This window comes from Zalophus californianus, chromosome 9 (assembly GCF_009762305.2).
Source record: "Zalophus californianus isolate mZalCal1 chromosome 9, mZalCal1.pri.v2, whole genome shotgun sequence".
NCBI classification, from domain to species: domain Eukaryota; kingdom Metazoa; phylum Chordata; class Mammalia; order Carnivora; family Otariidae; genus Zalophus; species Zalophus californianus.
Window position 1 is genome coordinate 92,326,626 of NC_045603.1, and position 22,924 is coordinate 92,349,549.

The window sequence follows — 22,924 nt, forward strand, 5'->3', positions numbered from 1 at the left end:
CCGATAATTCATTTGGCATTGTTCTCCCTCCCTGGCTTCCCCAAGTGTCTTCCCTAATAGCTCTTCCTTTCCTCCTCCTCCAAGACTGACTTTCCATGAACGGGCTAGTCCCAGCACAAGAATGATCTGGCCTTGGAAATCTTCGTCATTCAAAAGTGAGGGCAGACAGAGAACCCCACAGAAATGGGAGGGACAGAAGGACTGAAGATTTCTGAGGATGAGTTTGGGCATGGGTGAAGGTGACCTGAGCAGCCAGATGCAGCTGCAGGGATGGCAATGAATTATTTTGGACGGAGAGTTTTGATAGATGACATGACTCGCTGGGACTAGTTTACATTACCCCTCACTCCCATGCAGGGAGTGAATGTTAGGTTATTGTTAGCATGTTTTAGTTTCTTGTTTTGAAGCACAGGGTAGCTAGTTCCAAATAAATGACAGAAAAAAGCAAAACATCAGTCTTAGACTTTAACCACATCGCTGACTTCACCTCTTACTCAGACGGAGACACGGTACCCCAGTGAAAATACCATTATATTATGTTGTCTGATTTGTGTGAGAAGACACTTATGTGTGTAGAGGTTTTACTGTTGGACGATGAGGGAGACAGGTGTTTGTTTGTTTGTTTTTTCTGAATGCTTGAATAAAAAACTGAAAATAGATATCAGTTCTATGCAAAGAAAAATCCAGAAAAAGAACTGATCGGTAAGAAAGTGGTAGGTTATTTGGACATACTGACCAGAATTATGCTAGTTTACAGGTGACTGTAGATAATAGAAGTAGCAACAGAAAATTATATTCTGTCCACCTATCCGTTCAATTTTTATTGAGCATTGGCCATGTGCATAGCCAGCCCTAGGTGCTGTGGGAGATCTACCAAGTTTACACTTGATTCCTGCCATTAAGGAATTCTCTATATTGAAGCACCCAACCAAAGAATGTATGAATTGGCATCCTCCCTCTCTGGGCCTTTTCTCCACATTTCCTTCCTTAAAATTATCTCTGAACCCAAAAAATATAGCGCTGAGTGTCTCTTTAGGGATTAAAGTGCTAACAAGACAAAATGCTGGCTTGAGATGTTTTTAAAAATTTGATTTTGTTTTTATTATTTAATGTGTATAGGAAACATTCTGATGCATGGGGAGTTATGGGCACTCTTTGGTGGTTGGCTGACGAAATACTGGAGAACTATCAGACAGCGGTTCTCAAAAATTGGATCTCAGAAAGTTCCCAACCCTCAATATGTCTTCCCACCCTTCCTGAAAAGTGCACTGACTCTCTTGCTCCAGTATTAGTCCTGCCCAACACACAATCCTGGGGCAGGGCGGGAGGGGGTGGTGTGAAGGGGAGGCGCTACTTAGAGAACAACCCGAGTCCTGGGCTGTTGAATGGAAGCAAAATGATTGCATTTAAATCAGGTTGAAAAGTCATTCATTCATTCACTGTTCAACCACCGTTTACTGAGTGCCAAACTTGCTACTAACTTTGTAGCTAGAGATAAAAGACAAGGGTTTCTGTCCTTGTAGGGCTCACAATCTCCAGTGACAGACGTGGCTGAGAAAGTAGCTGAAATGCCAAATGCAGTCAATTTTACAGGAGGTTTGCCTGTGATATGACAGTAAGGGCTGACACATAAGAGCAGGTAAAGGCATGCCACCCCATGCCCAGAGGAAAGGGAACATGCGGAGGCATGTTTCTGTGGACCCCCAGTTTCTCCCTTATGAATAGCTTTCCATTTTACCCCACAATACTGTTATTCAGAGCTGTTAATAGGAACATGGTTTGCCTTTCCTCGCTTTTACCCACAGCCTCCCCTATCCCCAGCAGTAATCTCAGCACCAGATCCTCCCTCCTTGAGAAACAATGACCATCTGAGTCTGTATCTTTGTCACCATTTCACACACTGCAGAAATAATGGGTAAGACATTATGCTTTTAACAGGACTAATCACCATTATTATTGCAATAACAGCATTTATTTGCTTCTTACAGCTTTTAGCATACCCTCCCATATACCAGCTAGACTTTCCAGAATGGTGAAGAAACATGCTGAGGTCTCACAGCTAGCAAGGAAGCTCTAGAACCTGGATCACCTGATTCTAAAGCCCCAAAGGACTAGGTGCAAATCCTCACAATTCCAAAGGTTTTTATACACGGCCTTGGTAAAATGAAGCTCCACCATGATAGTGTAAGTCTACAGATCAGTTGAAGAACTCATGGGGAACCACCAGTGAAACGTAGGCTAGAGGTGAATACTGCCGGAACCATGATCATGGGATATAGCAAACAAAAGCATTGAGCTGGAAATCAGAAGACTTCATCCCAGCCCACACTCTGCCCTCTAGCACAAGTCACTTAGCTGCTTTGTGTCTTAGTTTCCTCTTCCATAAAATGTAGAGCATAAGTTAAATGATCCCCAGGGTTAAGAACACAGACTTTGGAGCCAGGCTCTGCCACTTTCTAATTGTGTGACCTGAAGCTAGTCATTTCATCTTTCTGAGCCTCAGTTTTCTCTTCCCAGAAAATGGGGATAATAACTGTAACTTATAACTCTTAACTTACAGAATTGTTAGGAGTATTAAAGAAGTTCATAGTTTTAAGTGATTAAACAGTGTGTGGCTTAGGGTAAATGCTATATAATTGTTTCTTGAATTAAAAAATTGGTCCCTTCAGCTCCACGATATTAGGTGGAGTCTTTGAAGCTTAGTTATCACTGGAAGTAGAGAAAGAAAGTACAGTTTACAGAGGACGGGTTGAGAAGGGAAATGCTGAGATGGCAAAGCGTTACGATGACTTCAGCAGGAAACTCAAGAAAGGGATAGAGTATAATAAAAAAAAAATTCGAGCTTTCCAACCAGGGCCCGGCAGAATGGCTCCCACGAAGAAGGGTGGCGAGAAGAAGAAGGGCCGTTCTGCCATCAACGAGGTAGTGACCAGAGAATACACCATCAGCATTCACAAGCGCATCCACGGAGTGGGTTTCAAGAAGCATGCCCCTTGGGCACTCAAAGAGATCCAGAAATTTGCCATGAAGGAGATGGGAACTCCAGATGTGCGCATTGACACCAGGCTCAACAAAGCTGTTTGGGCCAAAGGAATAAGGAATGTTCTATACCGTATCCGTGTGCGGTTGTCCAGAAAATGTAACGAGGATGAAGATTCATCAAACAAGCTCTACACACTGGTTACCTATGTACCTGTCACCACTTTCAAAAATCTACAGACAGTTAATGTGGATGAGAACTAATCGCTGATTGTCAAATAAAGGTATAAAACTGCAAAAAAAAAAAAAAAAATTCACTATTTCACTGGCATAGGTGGAAATATTCATGCCAAAGATCTTAGGGAAGCAGAGGGAGGTGGTGTCAGGCTTTGGGCCTTCCGGACACAAAGCAGAACAACTGAAGATCTGCAGGGAACTCCGGCCTGGTCCAGTGGTCTGGGGTGTCATTATTAAGTTCATTTTGTAGTTAAAGAAAGCTGGCTTGCTTATCCACCTGCTCCCGTTCTTGAAGGCCACCCCGGTTCAGGGCTCCCTCATCCTGGCGCTGTCAGAAGTCAGGGTCCAGTGAAGTTGGAGTTTCTCCTCGAGCCTTTGGGGCCTCTTCCCTGGACATTGCCTCACATACAGTTGCTTAGCACCGTCACTTGTTAAATAGAAGGAAAATGAAAATATTCTTGTTGCCTGCATTCCGGTTCTCTGCCGTCTCCCGATAGACTGGTCTGCCGAAATAAATCCCAGCAATAAGAAGGCAGAAGCCTGCAGGCGTCTATGTATCTGGTCTGATCGGTTTCCCTCGTTCTTAATCGAGTCCTGTCTCTTGCTCATGCTGGGGTACAACCTGTAGCTCCTCGCTGTCCGTTCAGCTTAAGAAACGGTTGTTTAAAACAGGGACCTTGAGCCTTGGCTTCCACGTCTGTGTGACAGGAGATCACTTGCAAATGTAGTGTGATGATTAAATGAGATGAAAAGTCAGAACGCCTCAACTACAACACTGCCCCCCTCCTGTCTCCCTCCTCCCCTTCCCTGTCACCTGCCCACCCTCCTCTCCCCTCCCCTCCCCTGCCAGCTCCTTTCCTCTCTTCCTTTCTTTCTTCTTTGTATTTAAAGTGACACAGTTTGGTGACTAATTCCTGATCTGCTTTTTGATTTCCCCAGAAGGGGATCCGATCCCTCCAGGGGACACTGTTGTCCTGAGGCTAGACAGTGACAGTGGAGGAAAACAGTGTACTGGGAAATGAGAAGCAGAGTCATGCCCAGGGAGGGGTGTGCTCAGAGGGGCTTCGGGTAGGCACAGAGCCAAAGAGATTGTAGTGGCTGTATTTGCATTAGTGTTCTGCCTCAAGGAGTTGTTTGCCTTTAACCGCCATCTTAATTTACTGATTCAGGTGAAGGGAGAAGACGAAAGGAGGGACTTATCATCTTTGAGAACCCACTTAGACAGTATACTAGAATGCATTAATTTATTTTTTTTAAGATTTTATTTATTTATTTGACAGAGAGAGACACAGTGAGAGAGGAAACACAAGCAGGCAGAGTGGGAGAGGGAGAGGCAGGCTTCCCGCCGAGCAGGGAGCCTGACGTGGGGCTCGATCCCAGGACCCTGGGATCACGACCTGAGCTGAAGGCAGACGCTTAACTACTGAGCCACCCAGGCGCCCCTAGAATGCATTAATTTAGACAGTGATTTTTGGAGTCCGTGCTAGGGCCAGGAGCAGTCTCAGGATTCTTTAGCTTGCTTGTAATTTCTGTTCCTCAGAAATAGCTTGTCTTAGCATTGGCGCAAGAAGTTTCTGTGGATCACAACCTTTGGGAGCAGAAATTAGGGACGAGGGGATGGAGGCAGGGAAAGAGGAAAGGCCAAGGCAAGGTGCTTTGTTGAGCTGGTAGCCCTGTGGGTGGCTGGTGCTTGATCCCGCCAGGCCTTTCTAGGAGAGCAGATCAGTCAGGTAGCCAGTTCTCAGCCTCACGTAGTCCTTCCGGTCTAACATTGCCACCTCCCTAATCTTTGGGCCCCTCTCACAATATTTTGCCAAAGTTGTTCCATCGTCCACTGCGTCACTCACTAGGCCACCAACCCATTAGTATGTTAGGCGTGCCTCTAGGAGTCTTTGCCAGACCTTTGACCCTTAATTCACAGGAAAGTGCTCCCCTGCCAATAAATTCTATATCCCGCTCTCCCTCAAAATCCACTTCCATGCGTGCTCCCTGCTTTCTGCAGATTTATATAGGCCAGGTCTTTCCCTTGCAATTCCTTCGGTATGTAAGCTATTTCCTCCTAGCTATCTGCCTCCTGCTAGGAGCTGTGTTTTCTCGCTATCCCTGTGCATGACCCGACTGTAGGTATCGACCTGGAGGGAATGAAGGGAGACAGGGGTGTATATCTGGAAGGACAGGAGGCCTATTGAAAGACACCTGCTTCCGATAAGGTCTTTGGACACTCTCTAAGGTCAGGTTTATTACCTTTGACCGTCGGGGAGGAGCTTTTCTTGCCACCTTGGAGGTTTTAGGAAAATTCTTCCCTTGCTAGGCACCCACACGTCCCTCTGTGGGTCTCAGGGTCCCATTCTTTTCCCATTAGGATTTTCACGTAGGAGACGTTCCAGCGTTGTGCCTTCAGTCTCTTTTGTAGTATCGTCACTGTTCCAGTTAGTTCCTAGGTCTGGTTTTCCACAGTCGGCCCTGTGGCCACAGGCAATGCGAGTCTCCTTAAACATTGGCCTGCGAGACTTTCTGGATGTCACAGAATACCTCGAGTTAATAGTTGGCTGCCCTAACCCTTCCAGTTCCTTTTCTTCAAGACGTGCAGATATTTGACTGAGCTACCATACAACCTGATCCATCACCCTCTGCCTCCACGTCACCCCAGGCCACTACAGGGGAGAGTCTTAGTATTTGTGGTGCTGGTACATGCCAGGAGTTACCGCCACCCCGCTCACCCCCAGCAGTGGGGTCTTTGTTGAACACCACAATCCCAGCTCTAGCTACTCCTGTAAGGAATGATCTTACCCTGAAGGCAGAGCCTTAGGTAAAGACTTTTAGGTAGGTAGGTTTTTTTGTTGTTGTTGTTTTGGTTTGTTTGTTTGTTTGTTTGTTTGAAAACAATTCAAAAGGAAACCGGAGTTGGGGACCAGAAGAATGTGATAGGGAAGGAGAGAAAATTGATACAAGGATATGTTATTGGGTTGAGCATTGCTGAGGGCAAGTGATCCTTCATCCTGCCAGAATCCTCTAAGGAGTCTTTAAAGATGTGCCTGAGAACTATGTCCTGAAAGACGACAGGAGCAAGTGTTTGCTTTTCTGCTCCCATTTACTCTCCCACACTTCCAGGTTGCATCTAGTTCTGACGTAGTATGGCATCATGGCAGCGGGGAAGCCCCAGGGCAGGAAGCCAGAGCTGGACAGGATGTGCCTGAAAGGAGGCGCCACGTGAAGCTGGCTGAAGCCTGAGCACACACGGTCCCCTCGTCTATGCCCGAAGGGGGGCACCCAGTGGTGCCCACGATGCTCGGCCTCCGTGAGACCGGCCACCTCCTTCATGTGTACCTCGAGGCAGTCCTGCAGCTCAGCTTTCTCTCCAGCCAGGCAGGAGCACAACTGTGAGGACAAAGCCGTGGATCTCGAGTTGTGACTTGGTCCCGCCCAGCCCTGCTACATTTCCTACTATGTTCACTTTCTCCCGCTCCAAAATAACTTCACACTCTCTCTTCTCACTTCAGACCTAAGGCTCTTCCTCTCCTCTAACTAGCACTCTCTGCTGGTAAATCTGCCTTCTAATTCATTGAGAAAATGGAATTATTTTTCCCAGGAACGTCTTCATTTTTATACTACCAAATCTACCAGCCTACCTGCATCAGTAGCCTTCAGATAATGACCAGAAAGGCCGGCGTGGCTTTGGCTTTGCCAGAAACCCTGAACTTGGTAGTGTGATGGTCTCCTATTCAAGTGCCACTGTGTCCCTTTTCTTTTTCCACTGGTTTATTTTTTTCATCATGATAAGTGTACTCTTTAATCCCCATTCCCAATTTCCCCCACACGTCTCCTCTCTGATAACCACGAGTTTGTTCTCTATAGTTGTCTGTTTCTTGGTGTGTCTCTCTTTTTTTTCCCTTTGCTCACTTGTTTTGTTTCTTAAGTTCCACAGATGACTGAGATCATATGGTATTTGTCTTGCTGTGGGTCTCTTCTTATAGTAATATGACGGTAAACCAGAGTGTTACTGTCCTTTGGTTACTAGGAAGGGTTTCCCTTGGCTGAAGTGCCATATGAAAACAAACATTTGTTAAAATTTATTGGAGAATTTAGATACTTTTCCTGAAAGGGAGCTACGTCCAAGCTTTGGAATTTACAGCAAAGTACCAAGGTGCTTTATTGATGCTTGTGCACGTATTTGTATAGGGGATTGATTCAGGAAGTGAGTGGATCAGTGTGCAGAGGAGAGATAGGAGTGGCGGGTTGTACGCGGGAGTGATAGTCTCCTCTGTTGGATGGTGGGGGTAGGTCAGCTTCTGGCTCTGGAAGTGGAAGGTGAGTGATGATGGGCGATAGTGCATCTGGAAAGGGTTTCTGTGTGTGAGGGACTATTTGGGAAGGATTCGTGCATATGAGAGCAGATGTGTGGGTAGATGATGGCCTCTAACATCGTTGAGTAGTTGAGCTTGAGCTGAGCCAAGTAAGCAGGGCAGTACTCTTGCATATTTTAGAGTGGGAGGCTTGGTAGATAAGGGCTTCTTTAGTCATTATGCATGTGTCGGAGTTGGAGAGAGGTCACTGAAGCCTGTTTTCCCCTCTTTTTCCACTTACAACATGAAGGGAACCAGTGAGTGTACCCCCTTTTAAAATTAAATACACCAAAACCATATGATCAGTGATAGCCCTGTGTTGCATTAACTTTCTCCTCCCTACTACACTTAACCTCATGTGACAGAGTTTGACTACCAGGGGTGTCACGTGGTTGACTAAAGGGGCTTCCGGATTCTCTTTAGAAGCTGCTGTGCAAGGCAGCACTGTAGTTTCTCTTCTTTACATTTTTTTACCATCTCTAGTCCCACAGGAGTTGCCTAGATAAGCTACCCAACACCATAAAATGCTGTAGGACAAAGCAAGCAATTTACACTTGGGTATAAGTCAGCAACAGCTCCTGCTTCTCCCCCCTCACCTCACCCATTCATCTGTGAAACTGCCTTGGTCCAGGTGTTTGCCCTTTTTCCTGGGTATTTCCTGCTCAGCACTTGAAGGCTTGTGTGGACTTTCACAGCTGTGGTTTTCTCCTTAAAATACCCTTCGTTGAGGGGCGCCAGGGTGGCTCAGTCAGTTAAGCATCTGCCTTCTGCTCAGGTCATGATCCCAGGGTCCTGGGATGGAGCCCCGCGTTGGACTCCCTGCTCAGTGGGGAGCCTGTTTCTCCCTCTGCCTGCTTCTCCCCCTACTGCTCCCCCTGCTTGTGCTCTCTCCCTCTCTCTGAAAAATAAAAAATACCCTTCGCTGAGTTTCTTGAATGATCAGCCTGAGAGGCTTTGTCTCCTCACCTTAAGAGTGAAAAGTGGGAGGAAAAGCAGCCTGTGTGGCCTGCAGATGACAGAGGTATTGTTCTGGGACCTGAAGTCCCCCCCCACACACACACACTTCTACAGAGAAGTACACAGGTGCAGCCACAGCTGAATCCCCACCCGGAGGGAGACAGAAGAGTGTGTGTGTGGTAGATGCGGGTGGAGGGGGGAGTGGACCATGTCAAGCATAAAAAGAAAATGGTTGCCTATGAAAGCCAAAAGACTTCTTTACATAAAGAGAAGCAGGAAATCATCATTATAGATTCAAGAGAGAAAGCAGGACATGGACGAGAGAAAAGAGGAACGATGTGACAGAAAACATGGGAAGGAAGGGCCCCAAAGAGTGTCCTTCCTGGTTAAGGACTGTGCCTCAGTGTTTGCCCCTGTGCTCCCTCTGGGACTGACCGACCTGTGTTTTTATCATGAGGGAAAACTGTGGCCATCGGGGAAGCTACCTCCAGGGACAAAGAGACTGTAATTTGTAGAAAAAGGACAGGTTTGTTTTCCACTTTGGAGCCCCACCCACTGCCGGGGTGTGCTTTCATCTCACCTCCTGTGCTTTTTTGTATTTTTCACTTTTGATTTAGGACAGCGAAGGCATAGGTAGAGTGGTTTCTGAGAGATCAGAAATCCTGAAGAAGAAGTTGACCATCTGTCATGGTTTTGGAAAAAAAGGAGTGCTTCTTGTGGGTTTTCTCACTTCCACTCCATTATCATCCAACACATATTTATGGCATGCCTACTGGGTTTGGACGATGTGCCAGGAGCACTACTGTACCAGCTACAGTATCGGGCACATTTATAAAAATACCAGATTTAGTTTGTGATGCTATGTTGTCCGGCGGTTGTTCTACCATTTTCCAGATGAGAAAACTGAGGCTGACTCAGAGTAACTTGCTCAAGGGCTGCAATGGCAATAGCATCCCAAGCAGGGCTTTCTGAGTGTAATTCTAGGGATCCTTTCTGCTTTGCATTTGTTTTAAATCAGAATTGCCATGCTCTGCCTGTTTTCTGAGCTGCAGTATGTTTTAGAGTCAGCCAGACCTCGTTGTGAATCCCAGATCTACCTACTACCTATTTAACTTGTATAAAACTATCTACACCTCAGCTTTAGCAGTTGTAAAAAAGAGATATTAATTACTTATATTGAGGACTTCTATGATGTTTATTATTCACATATACACATATATACAGAGATATATGGATAATAATATATATATATATACAGGATAATAATCCTCATGTGTATATATATTATATATAGCCTAATATAATACATAATACACTTCTTAGATAAGAAATGCTAGTCCTCTTTCCCCCATTCCCCCTGCTGATGAGAATTTACTCTCCTTTTCTGTGGTTGCACAACATTTAGTAGTTTTCTGTAGCTTCTTTTTCTTGTGATCAAAGAACCAAGCCCTTGCCTATTTAGTCCCATTAGAGTACGCACGGTATTCCAAGGTGATGGATAAGAAGCACTGTCTCAGTCATAAAGACCAAAGATGGAAAAACTAACACCACTGGGTGTAGACAGAACAGGAACAGAATGATAGAGATACTCGACTGTACTAAATCACCCTCTATTTTGTGTTGTCTTGAAGAATATCATGCCGCATTCATTCCCACGGGACAGATTAATCCTTCTCCTGAAACTGCGAGAACAGAGTTTTCTTTCATTGAAAACATTTCTTTCTTTTTACCTTCCTTTTCCACCCTCATTCCATACCCTTGTCTTTCATCCTTGAAATTTCAGCATTGATCTCTTCGGCGGTGTTGCTTCTCACTGCATTGTCTTCCAAAGCATGTCCTGTTTCGGGCGCCTGTGTGGCTCAGTTGGTCAAGCGACTGCCTTCAGCTCAGGTCATGATCCTGGAGTCCCAGGATCGAGTCCCGCATCGGGCTCCCTGCTCAGCGGGGAGTCTGCTTCTCCCTCTGACCTTCTTCCCTCTCATGCTCTCTCTCTCCCATTCTCTCTCTCTCTCAATAAATAAATAAAAATCTTTAAAAAAAAAAAAGCATGTCCTGTTTCATCTGCCTTCGTCCGCTGTGACAGTAAAGTGTGTGGCCTGTTCAACCATGGTCCTTCTGAAAGAGTAAGATATTGAACGTTAGAAAAACCTTGGATAGGATGCTGCTGTGTGATTGCTGTGGACCCTGACAGCTTAGGACATTTTCATATTAAGCACTTAGATTAGTATTGGCTCATAGCGTAACCATTTCTTTCAACATATTATACTTTTTTTAATTCCAGTTAGTGCTATATTAGTTTCAGGTGTACAATATAGTGATTCAACAGTTCCATGTATCAGTGTGCGTCATCTTGTGCACTCATAATCCCCATCCACCTCTATTACCCATCCTCCTGCCCCGCCGCCCCCCTGGTAACCATCAGTTTGTTCTCTAGAGTTAAATCTTTTGTTTGTTTGTTTGTTTGCCCTTCCCCCCCTTTATTCATTTGTTTTATTTCTTTAATTCTACATATGAGTGAAATCATATTACTTAAGTCCCATGTCCTCCATGAAGTTTACTCTGACTTCACCTCCCCACACTGTTCTCTGTCTCTAAACTTAAGCAGTATTTATGGCCTGTTGCATCACCCTAGTCTCATGTCTTCATTTCATCAAGTGATTTTTATTAAGAGGTTGTTCCATTCAAAACTTCATATTAGGTTTGCTGTAGATAAAGTGGTAAATTAGATATTCGTATTCCCAGGAGTTTTCAACCTAGCAGTGGCTTAGGCTACCGGCTGTCCTTTGATAGTTTAGTTGTAGTTCTTGTTTTTTTAAGCCCTACAGAGAGGATTTTGTGGCTATAAGCTACGTCAGTTTGGACTCAGATTGTTACGGACAAGTTAATGATTTGGGAACAGATATTGTAGGGGAAATAAGTGAACACTGGAAGAAACACACCTCCATCACCACTTTGCATAGGGATCAAATTCTTCTTCTTCCACAAATCTTCTGGCTAAAATAGACATGAAAAATTATAATGTCTTAAAAAAAAACTTGCTCTTATGACATCATTATGACCAATTTGTTATTGCTTTGTCATCAAGGGGTCATTTTTGCAATATGCTTCTGGAGCTCATATAGTCTTGTATTGCTCACTTGAAAGATCAGCGTCCAATTTTTTCTGAGACCATTCTTTTAGAGCATAAGCACTAGACTTCTTAAAATGTGACTTTACCTGTATAATAAGTATTCTAATAAGCAGAGAAATGCAGTTCAAGGAGCCTTTCATTCATTTGCTCACTTACTCATATATTCATTCTACAGTCCTGCATGCATTCGTTTAAAACCTTTACTAAGTGTTGATTGCATGTTTCTTGTCTTAGAGGATGAAGAACAAAGACAATTCTTTAACCTTCTATGCATGACTATTTCTGAACAGTCTGATATTATTAAGAACTTTGGCAGTCATTTTGCTAATTCTAACCAGAAAGAAAAATATTTCTCAGTGAAATAATGTAGTAAGTTTAACTTGAATGCTGTTAGCTAGACTTTTTGGAATTCGCTTTCTGTCACATCTATATTATTCTAGGAGAAGTGAATATTACCTGGAGGATGATAGCTGAGAGGCTTCAGAAAAGTGAATGAACGAATACATACATAGTAATTATTCTCAGAATAACTCTCAGTTCACTCTGGTCATTTAAAAAAATTTTTCAACTTAGTCTTTTTAGTGAGCATGATTGTCTTCATTACTATCACCATCATAAGCTCCACCACCATCCAGTATTTAGCACTGTAAGCCTCAAGGTACACCAGCAATGCTCCAGGCACCATGAATGAGAATATTTACCAAAATGATTAGACCACTATCTTCAGGAGCTCGGCACCTAATTTAGCCTTAATAATGCGGCTATAGTGCATAGAAACATATTTCTTAGAATTTTGAAATCTCTTGGAGAAAACTCCTTAATTTGGTTCTGCAAAGAATTGGGTGCTTTATGTCATAAAATATATTCCCAGAACATTTGATCTTCTAGTCTTTCTTATCCGTTTTGGGGTAGATGGAAGGCTGGGCACCTTACCAGAATTTCCCCTTAGGCTTGAGATTAAGGGGGAACGTCAATACTATAATCATCAGAGTTCAAAACCCACACAATGCTTAGGACTCAGCAGGACTCTGTGGAGTGGGGATATTTTATGGAGAAGATATGACCTCCTTTTCAAAGAGCTTCAAGTCTAGGTGACCTTAAATCATAAGCATAGAAACATAATATTTCTTAGAATTCCCAAATCCCTAGAGAAACTATTTCTCTCCAGTTTCTCTAAAGAAGGAAGTGTTCTTTGTTTAAAAATCTTCTCCATATCAACCCTCTGTCATGGACTATTTTTTTCCCACCATATCAGAGGAAGCATCTTACTGAATAGATCTGCTTTCCTCCTGTTTGCTGGGAGTTATTAAAAGAGCTGACTGCAAACAGATTTTTACTGCCTGAGTGTGGACTTACATCAGGTAGCACCCAATAAGACTTGACAAGCTGACATCTCTTATCCATCAAGAGTGATGGGTGGGGGAGGAGCAACGGGAAGGTGAGAATCTTATTCCCACCTACTTTCTGAGAGACAGACTTTGGTTGAGTGATATAGGGCCCATTTTTAGAAATCTATTTAATTTGTGAGTTGGAGTTTTAGAGATTTTGTTTATGGAATATAGGGCTAGAAACAATACCCACCTTGTCAATGCTGAACAGAAGCTGAAAATTACATACCTTTTAGGTCACAAAGAAGCAGTAAGATGAGTCCTTTGGAGGAAGGAAAAAATTCTTACAAAACTCCAGTGACAGAGCATTTTAAACACTGCATTGTTCTTTAGCCAGGCAGCCTAACAGCTCTGTGTGATTGGTAATGATGTCAAGCTTTTGTTCATAAGGAGGAAAGGTCTTGTAAACTTAGATTTCCAAACATGTAAGCTTTATAGCGCCAACTTTTGTCCCATCCTCTTCATATTCTGTTTTCTTAAACATTGGTGACACTGATTTTTTTAAAAAGAAAAAGCAAAAACTACAGCCAGATTCTGAGTTGTTCACTTACAGAATTTTCGTTTTACACGTGGAATGAGAGATGGATACATGTGACTTCTTGTTCTATTAAGAGTATGTTACAACCACTGATGGCTCATTCCTAGGAAAGAAGTAATTCTTGGCTGCCTTTTCATTGGAAGAATATGAATATTGAATTCTGCTTAGTTAATTTTCAGGATAATTAGATTCTGTGACTCTTTTGGAAAGAAGCTGGTGCCACTTCAGTGGGGGAAATCATACTGGTTGTCTTGTGTAAGCTGGGGATCTCTTAAATATATGAGATCTAAACCATTAAGGTCAATGTTCTTTGAAGATTACTTGCTAAAATTATTAGGACTAATAAGAACAGTGATTTGGTGGAATGAAATCATCAATGTCTGCTAATTATGTTTGCTACAAGCATAAAAGTAGCACATCAAATGGACTGGGAGTGGGAGTGAAAAAATCATGTTATAAATGTAGAATGCCTTTCAACCAAGGATGTTATAAGAAGTACCTAACATTTCTCAAATTTATTGTGAATGTTTTCTATCTTGTTGATTCCCTGTTATACTTTTAAAAAATTATATTCTACCTTGCTCTAGGTGGTCAGCATCTTGAAGAGACGACTGTATGTTATTTTGGATTTCTTACATATTAAAACCTTGCCTTGCATACAGATATGGTCAATAAATACTTATTGAAGTGAAATAAATTGAAATGAAGAAATATTTATAGTATAACATATCCTGAATATAAATTGAGACCAAGAGAAGTTATGTTGAAGAACTGTTTGAAGATGTAAAGGTGGCTAGAATCTTGGGAGATAATGATCATATTAACTTAGGGTTTAAAATTTTGAAGATGAATCATTGAACGTTATATCAAAAACCAAAGATATACTAGTTGACTAGTTGGCTAGTTGAATTTAAATAAATAAAAAAATTTTTTTGAAGTTAGAAAATATATGCCCTATACTTTATGGAAAGATATTTCTAAAGCCGATAGAAAGGGCTGGCTTGACTTGATGTTCAGAGACTAAAATATCATTTAAAGATAAGATTCTAATGAAAATAAAGCTCACTAGATATTTCAACATATATTTTAGATGTGTATTCGGTGACTTTTGACAAATGCTTTCATAGGTGTGACCTCTGTCAAAATATAGAGTATTTTCATTGTCAGATTGGCCTCATGCCCCTTCCTGGTCAATTTCCTACCTACCACTACCCCACCACCCCCAACACACAAAGGTAATCAACCATTATCTGATTTCTTGCACTATAAATTAATTTAGCCTGTTTCAGAACTTCATATACATTCAGTCATGCGCTATGTATTATTTTGTTTCTGACATCCTTTCGACATAATGTTTTGAGATTCAGCCATGTTGTTGCATTTATCAATAGTTCTGTTTTTAGGCTAATATTCCATTATATAAGTATATTAGAGTATGTTGTTTTCTGTAGATGAACATTTGAGTTGTTCCTAGTTTTGGCTATCATGAATAAAAATGCTATCAACATTCTTGTTCAGATCCTTTTGTGGGCATAGGTTTTCATTTCTCTTGGGTAAATACCCAGGGGTAGAATTTTTGGGTCGTAGGATAGTTATATGTTTAACTTTTGTAAGATATTGCCAAGCCATTTTTCAAGGTGGTTATATAATTTTACATTCCCATCATAAATGTATGAGTGTTTCAGTCAACAGAGGGAATATGATGCAGGAAGTTGGAGGGCTGAAGGAACAGAAAGAGAATAGTGGGAAGTAATACCTTTAGGAACAGCTCTTATTCCTGGAGCGAAGATTGTGGTTATCAGAACTTAGAAGCTTAGAGCAAGATATATATATACATATTCATGGTGCCACCTAAGTCTGAGATGGTGCTTAGAGTTCCAAGAAGAAAGTACTGCCCAACTGTTCTTGTTACCTTTGAGTCACTGACTCTTTCTTCTGCCACTGACATTCTGGTCACTGCTTCCAGTTGGTGGGGGTGTTTTCTTTTGGCGATTCAGTTCTAAAATTTCCCTTTGACTTCCATTTTAAAATTTTGTTTCAATAGTGTTTGTGATTGCCTGTTGGAGAATTTTTATAACAGCTGCTCTAAAATCTTTCAGCATCTGTGTCATCACATTGTTGGTGCCTGTTGATTGTCTTTTCCCTTACAAGTTGAGGTCTTCATGGTTTTTTGTGTTATGAGGAACTTTAGATTGTATTTTAAGTATTTGGAATATCATAAGATTCCGAGCCTTGTTTAAAGCCATTAAGTGTGGTGTTACTTTGAATCCTGGTGTTCTTCCCAATATGCATGTTGATATTTGATTTTCAGAAACCTCAAGTAGCTGTTTCATGCCTTCTGTCTAGGTTTTATAGTTGTGTTCAGTGAGAGAGAAAACTTGGCATTTATTCCGTTTTACCTGGAACCAGAACCAGTAAACTTGATTTTCAAAAGTACACATTCATAAGATAAAAGAGAACCCACTTATTCGTTTATGTATCTAGGTTTATTATTTATTGTCTGGTTACCACCATGGGAATTTAAGTTTCACAGGAGCAAGGATCTTTGTTACCAGTGTATGCCAAGTACTCAGAACAGTGTCTGGAACTAAATACTTATCAAAGGCATTCAATAAATATTTTGGAATGAATGAAAAATAAGCTGATAAACAAGGAATAATAGCAGTATTGCAAGAAGATCATTGCAATGACCAATACTTGTGATCTTATGTAAGTTGATTAACCCCCTGTTGTGTATCAGTGTCTTCTTTTATATAATGGGAAAATAATATTTATTTTATAGGGGAAAATGTAGAAAGTGTTTAGCACATTGTAGGTGCTCAAAAACATAGATTCCATATTTTCTCTCCACTCCTCTTCAGATGCAGAGACTATAAAAATAACTTAAGATTTGGAGACAAAATTGGAGACAAAAGAATAACCAAAAGATGGGATCATTTCACAGGGCTGTTGGTTTTGTGTAAGTGGATGACAAATGAAAGCAGAAATACTCCATTCCCATTTTCCTTCCATCTTCCCTGTTAAGGAAAATGATCTTCAAATGGAAAAGGATAATATCATAGACTTTGAAGTTAGATGGGCTTCACAGATGACTTTTCTTAAGTTCCCTCAGGTTAAGCCCAGTTCTCTCTGTAAAGTGGGAGTAATACGACTCTGGGCTGTTTTAAGTGTGGCAGGATAAAAATCGTGGGGGATTCTCCTCATTCCCCAACCTGTCAAAGAGAATCTTGTAATTGCCAGCTCAGTTCTGATGGGCAGTGGTAAATTGGCAACCTTATTAGTTTTGTTGCTGTTGACCTTTGGGTCTAGTATGGCTGGGCTAAGTTTGACGTGACTCTCTGCCTCCTGAATCTCCGCCTACCCTGCCTTACTCCTACTGTATAAAGCCTGGGTCTTCCTTGGTGCCTGCAGACCAAAACATCACATCCATTGGTCTTCCAGCTTTGCTTGGGAACTCAGCTTGGATCCACACCAGAGAAACTCTCTACCAGAGCTCTGTGGGAGACCTAGAAGCCTGTTCCTCTCACCCAATAACCTTGCTCAGTATTTTACTTGTTACTGATTCTTGGTGCATCATTTCTCAACCAAAGAGTTTTATCTTTTTCATTCCTTCTTTTCTTACAGGCTTCATTGAATAGAAATACCCCCCCAACACACACACACACACACAAATTTCCAAAAACCTAAATCAGTCAATTTTTTTCATTCTACTGTCCACCAAGCATCCATATTTTATGTATTTTCACATTCTCCACCTGCACCAAATAGGTGCTAAATGAAAATTTCAGACTTTAAGACTGCCACACACTCATGCAAGAGATCTGGTAAGTGTTGAAAGAAAAAAAAACCTTGATTTAATTATTCACTGATACAACACTATTTAACTTTTTTTTAGATAACTGCAACATTCTAAAGACTGTGGGAAGATGTTGTTAATGTCTTAGAACTATATAAATATATCGCCAATGGACATCTCGGAGTATCTTCAGTTCTGTTTATTATTCTCTGGTGTCATAGCTGTTGAATTCAGGGAGATATAGGGATTGAATATGGAAAGGGGGTCAGAAGCTTCTCCAGCGTCACAGACCATCATTTAAAATATGTCTTTCACAGAGTGTGAGGAGGCCTGCTTAACTGGCTATTATTCAGTATAGAGATTTTTCAAGATGCCACCTGATGCTAGGGTAAAGCTGCTGTTCTCCTTTGAAGAAATCTCTTTAGGATGTAAAAGGAACTATAAGGCCTTCATTAATAGGGTGAGAGGTGACCAGCTTGATACTTGGTAGTTTCTTCAGGAATGAAAGCAAAATGAGACTTCCATTTACCATCTCAGGCAGAAAATCAGCTAAGGAGCCAAACCAAAATCATGGGAACATTTTCATTTTTATTATAATCTGTGTTTTAAAAATTCATTCCCACTTATCTACAAGCCCATTGTGATTAAGAAAAATATTTTTGAACAGGAAGGGACTTATGGATGCCTTTATGGGCAGCAAGAAGCAAAGAGTTGGAGAGACTGATTTCTGTTCTGTCGCCAGTCTCGACAAGAGGTTTGGCAAGGCGTAATGAATGTGGTGCAAGTTCCTGAGTGGAGGGGAAAGGAGACTGTCCCTAGAGCCCATATCAAAGGGAGGGAAGACAGCTGTGAGAGCTATCTGGGACTGGGATGAGGCAGGCCAACATTACTCCTGCTTTAGTTGACTGCCAGTTGTCTGCTCCAGGGATCACAGAGCTCTGATGGGTGCAGGGACACAGGTCCAAATGCAGTGATACGGTGAAGGAGATGTGTACTCCAGCTTGGGGGATGTGGTAAATATCTTTATAAAGAGATGGCATCTGAGTTGGGATTTTAAAGGTCGTTAGGACTTTGGTCAGACATGGCTGGAGGGAGGAGGGGTAGATTTATAAGCTCAGGCTAGAGGAGGAAACCTGTAAGACTTACTTGGGGAATCCTGCTGTCCATTGATGGTACAGCATAAAGCTGGGACTTTAGATCTTTAGGAGGCACGTTGATATACTGGAAAATATGGTTAAATAATGAGTTTACCTTGGCTTTTTTTATTCTCTCTACTGATTGAGTTCTGCTTAGGTCACTGGAAGAAACTTTATTTCATTTCTAACCATTTAGTCTCCCACTGGGAAAGTATGGGTTTATGGATTTTTCTTTTGATCTTGACAGGGCTAGAATATAATCGTATTGGAGGATGGCACTTCTGATTGTCTAATCAGTACTTAATTCTACCGTTAATCCCCGCTTTTCCTCAGCCTTATTGATCCTCAGCCCTTTGCCAGTTCCAATATATTTCTGTGATCAGTAAACACTTTGACAGTCATCAAATCAAATAATTGGAGAGGACCTCTAGAGGTCATTGTGCCTATAGACGGATGATTTCCAAAGCTTCCCAAGATGGAGGTTTTTTTATTGTCTCTTTGGAGCACTCTGGAGATGGAGACTGACAGCCTCCCTCCAGTGGTTCATTCTAGTAATTAATCAGCTGGAAGGTTCTTCCTTATGTCTAATTGAAATCTTTCCTGATGTAACTTAATTTATTTTCTCCTGTTTTGTCCACACTGGGCATGGATTGCAAATGATTACTACAGTCCTAGTAACAACCCTTCATGAAATTGAAGACAAAATCTCATCACCTTTCTACCCCTCCTTTCTATGTTAAACAACTCCGGTTTCTTACACTGTTCATCAAAGGGTTTACTTCCATGTCTTTAGCTATCTTTACTGAAGTTCTCTGAACTATTGAGTTTCTCTACATTACTTGAAAATAATTCCTACAGTGAACAGAAATTTAGAGTCAGCACCAAATAACTATTTGGTAGATCTCATTGGTGACTTTCAATGTGAAGAAGTTCACAGGCCATTTACAGTGGAAGTAAAAATGACTGGTGCTAGGACCAAGTTTTAGGTAAGGACATTGGTAACAATGCATTTTTATTTATTTTTTATTGTTTTAACAGACTTAATCTCACTGTGGTATACCTACGTTTCTTTGGAATCCTTGTGGACCTGGTCATGTGCCTTGCTGTCATGAAATTACTTCTAAATTATAAACCTAGAGGAGACAAGGCACTGTGCCTTGTATTGTCCACTCCCTTTTTGTCTGATCAGTTTGGGACTGTTTCCTCTCATGTATTCTAGAGTACCTTGTCCAAAGAACCTGAAATAATAGACGTAATGATTACTACAAATAACTGTAGGAATGTATGATACTTATTTGCTCGTGAAATGGCTTTGTGGTTTATGGAAAGGCTAGGGAGATAATGGGTAATGGGGATTAGACAATGTGGGAGAGCAGAGGGATGAAATTCAGCATTCATTAGCTACTTCCTACGTATAAAGAACTGTGTGAGGTGCTGTGGATATCAAAGATGGGTAGAGATGGCATATTACCATCAGAGGAAAAGGGAAAGAATGGATAGGGTGGTCCAGTCCAGGTATGTTGGTGTGATGACACCTGGGCATTGGAGAAGGAGAATCTAAGGAAGTATCAGTTGTGGGAATGTTCCACTGAACTCAGGTATTTGGCACTGATTTGTCAGATAAGAGGAAACTGGCTCCTCGAAATTTGGTGCTAAGTAAAAGATGAGGAATGGCAAGTATTAGTGACATGCATTTTATTTATAAACAAGGAAATAATTGTAATAATATAGAATTACTTATATATTTTATTATATATATTACTTATATAATATATAGTTACATATTATATAATTATATACATATTACTTATATAATATATATTCCTTATATAATACATAATTATAATATATAATAGTATATATATATAATATGCTATTACTATATATATAATAGTAATAATATATAATATGATTGTAATAATAGTTAAATTCTTTGAGCTTTTACAACATCCCAGGCAAAGTTCTCAGTCTCTCTGCACGTAATAATTCATTTAACCCTCAAAGCAGTGCTATGACGCACATACTATTTTATCGCCATTTGATAGAGACAGACAGGGAAATGAATAGGGAGAAGAAATCTCATGGGAATAGAAGGAGTTGAGGGGTCTGAGTATGAGACAAGGAGTTTACTTGGAGATGGTGCCAATAGGATTTAGCGACGGGGGGCTCCAGATTAGGTGGGTATGTGAATGCTTCTCCAGTCGGGATGGCACTGAGGGATGGTGTGGTGACCAAGAAGGACTGTAATGCTGCAGGCGTTACTTCAACATATTTCTGAACACAGACGAAAGCAGAATAAGAGGTTATCTGTAGGTTGTGTCAGGAATTGGTTTGAGTCATCGAGAGATGCTGGGTAACGGCACGTGTAGAGATTGGCAGTTGAGCAGTATGTTTCACAGGGATGACATCCTTCCTTTCTTCATCAGCCTGTACCCTTCTCCATTCTTTCTCTTTTCTCACCTATGGCTCTGTTCTCCTCTGAGACCCCTCAGGGGCCATTTTCCCCTGGCCCTGCTTGGCTGTGCAGTGGCTGTCTATCTGGTGAGGACTTCCTCAGTCCATCATGCCCTTGGAGCATAGACCTCACTGTCGGCCTCCCAGTGTCCACCATCACACCTTTCCTAGCTGGGACCCATGATACCTTCTTCTCTTCACATAACTGGAGATGCCACCTGCATGACCCCATTATTTCTTATGTCTCTGACAAATCCCTGCGTGACTTCATTTCTTCCACACCTTCAGAACTCCTGTCCTGCCCTGTCTCCGTTCTTGCTCACCCCTAGTCCTGCCGCAGCCTCTCCCTCACTTTGGATGACAGAGGCAAGTAAATGCCTGAATCTGTACCCGGGGTGGGTTTCTGTGTGAGTTTAGATCTGAATCTGAATATGATTGTGAATGGGAGTGACTATGTAGAGGTATGTACACAATTAAGGGTGTATTTGCGCACCTTCCTATATGTGTATATGTGTTCTTTGGGTGGCAAGAGGCAGCTGGGAGTAAACTGAATGAGGTTGTGGTCAACCTTACTTAAAATAAAGAAAAGGTTAACTGCACAAAGGTATACAGAGGAGGGTGATTATCTAGTTTTTATAAATTGAAAACATGTTAAATTCCCATTATGAAATTGATCAAATTTTGGTTAATCATTCAACGAAATATTATGAGTTTTAAAAAATATTACATGTACTTATGTGTGTGTGTGTGTGTGTGTAGGGGAAGAGATGAAAGTATTAAGTGAAAACACAAGGTTAGAGCAGTTGTGTATAATGTGATATATATTTCTATTGCATTTACATCTTCTTGGAAAATGTCTGAGAAAATTGCTAACATAATGCGGTTACCTCTGGAAGGTGACATTATTTCTCTTAGCTGCATTTTCTGATTTGTCACAGTGAAAAAATAAAAAAATATAAGCTTGCAAGACAACAGCAATATTTTAGGAGCGACAGAAACATGAAGAGTGGGTGCACTGGAAGAGGTCCACTGTTACAGCCAAATAAGGCCTGTTAGCCTTCCTTTCCCTCTTCCAGCTCACCTGATATGAGTGGAATCACAAGAAAAGCCCACCCACTGCACAAAATCTCTTCCTAATGCTTCTGCCCAATTAGAAATTTGAGTACATCAGTACCCCTGGGAGGGCAAGCATTTATCAGGGATTTGCAGAACAGTTTAGCCCACAAGTCACGTTGGTGCAAATTAGGAAAAGGTATTCATTCCTCAAAACACTTTCCTGCCATGTGCTAGGAAACCATCATGATGAAAACCCGAATTGACCGTGTTCGTGTCCTGATTGCCCTCCTGCGTCTGTGCCAGGACTTTGCTGCCCACTTGTAAGCAGCATTCCTTCCCCGTGGTGTGAATGTAATGTGTAGTTTGCTTGCCTCCTAGTCTGGCTGACATCCTAGCTCTAAGGAATGGGGGTTGAACACATGGTATGAAGGGAAGGGAGGAACAGTGAATGTGGAGGACCTTGCAGAAGATGCCTGAGAGAGCTCTGAATCTGGAAACTTGGGACAGCCTGAAAAAACATGGGGCATCAAACTAAGGAAGAAGAGGGACCTGGAAGGCCAGGGCCTGAGAGAATAGAAAGGAAGGAGATGGAATCCAAAACTGTACTTCAGTTTCTTAGTGCTGGTCTGTGCTTTCCTGTGTTCATGAGTGCAGGGGAAGCGATCTGTTCATTCTCACAGAGCCTCCCCTCATGGAAGTGAGCTGAATCCCTGGTTTATAACCAGAATTTCCTCCCAGGGATGGAGAGACTTGTGCTGTCGGTGTGTTTACCTCCATGGAGGGCAGATTAACGGGATCTATTCCTGTGTTCAAATCCTAAGGCTCATTTAACAGCAGTGTTTCTTGGTTTAGTGCATAGCCTCTTATGACAATTTTCATTCTAGGTGTTTTCATCTGTCCTTGATTCACC

General features: G+C 41.7%; 2 protein-coding genes across 2 annotated transcripts in view; both read left to right on the plus strand.

Moving 5' to 3' along the window:
• The window catches only part of GRIN2B (glutamate ionotropic receptor NMDA type subunit 2B), a 410,126-nt gene that overhangs the window by 259,201 nt on the left and 128,001 nt on the right, over positions 1-22,924 (plus strand). The window lies entirely within an intron of this gene.
• Positions 2,860-3,291, plus strand: LOC113921304 (60S ribosomal protein L31-like). The gene has a single exon (XM_035729071.1). It carries the CDS (start codon positions 2,866-2,868, stop codon positions 3,241-3,243), a length of 378 nt encoding a protein of 125 aa, XP_035584964.1. The 5' UTR covers positions 2,860-2,865; the 3' UTR covers positions 3,244-3,291.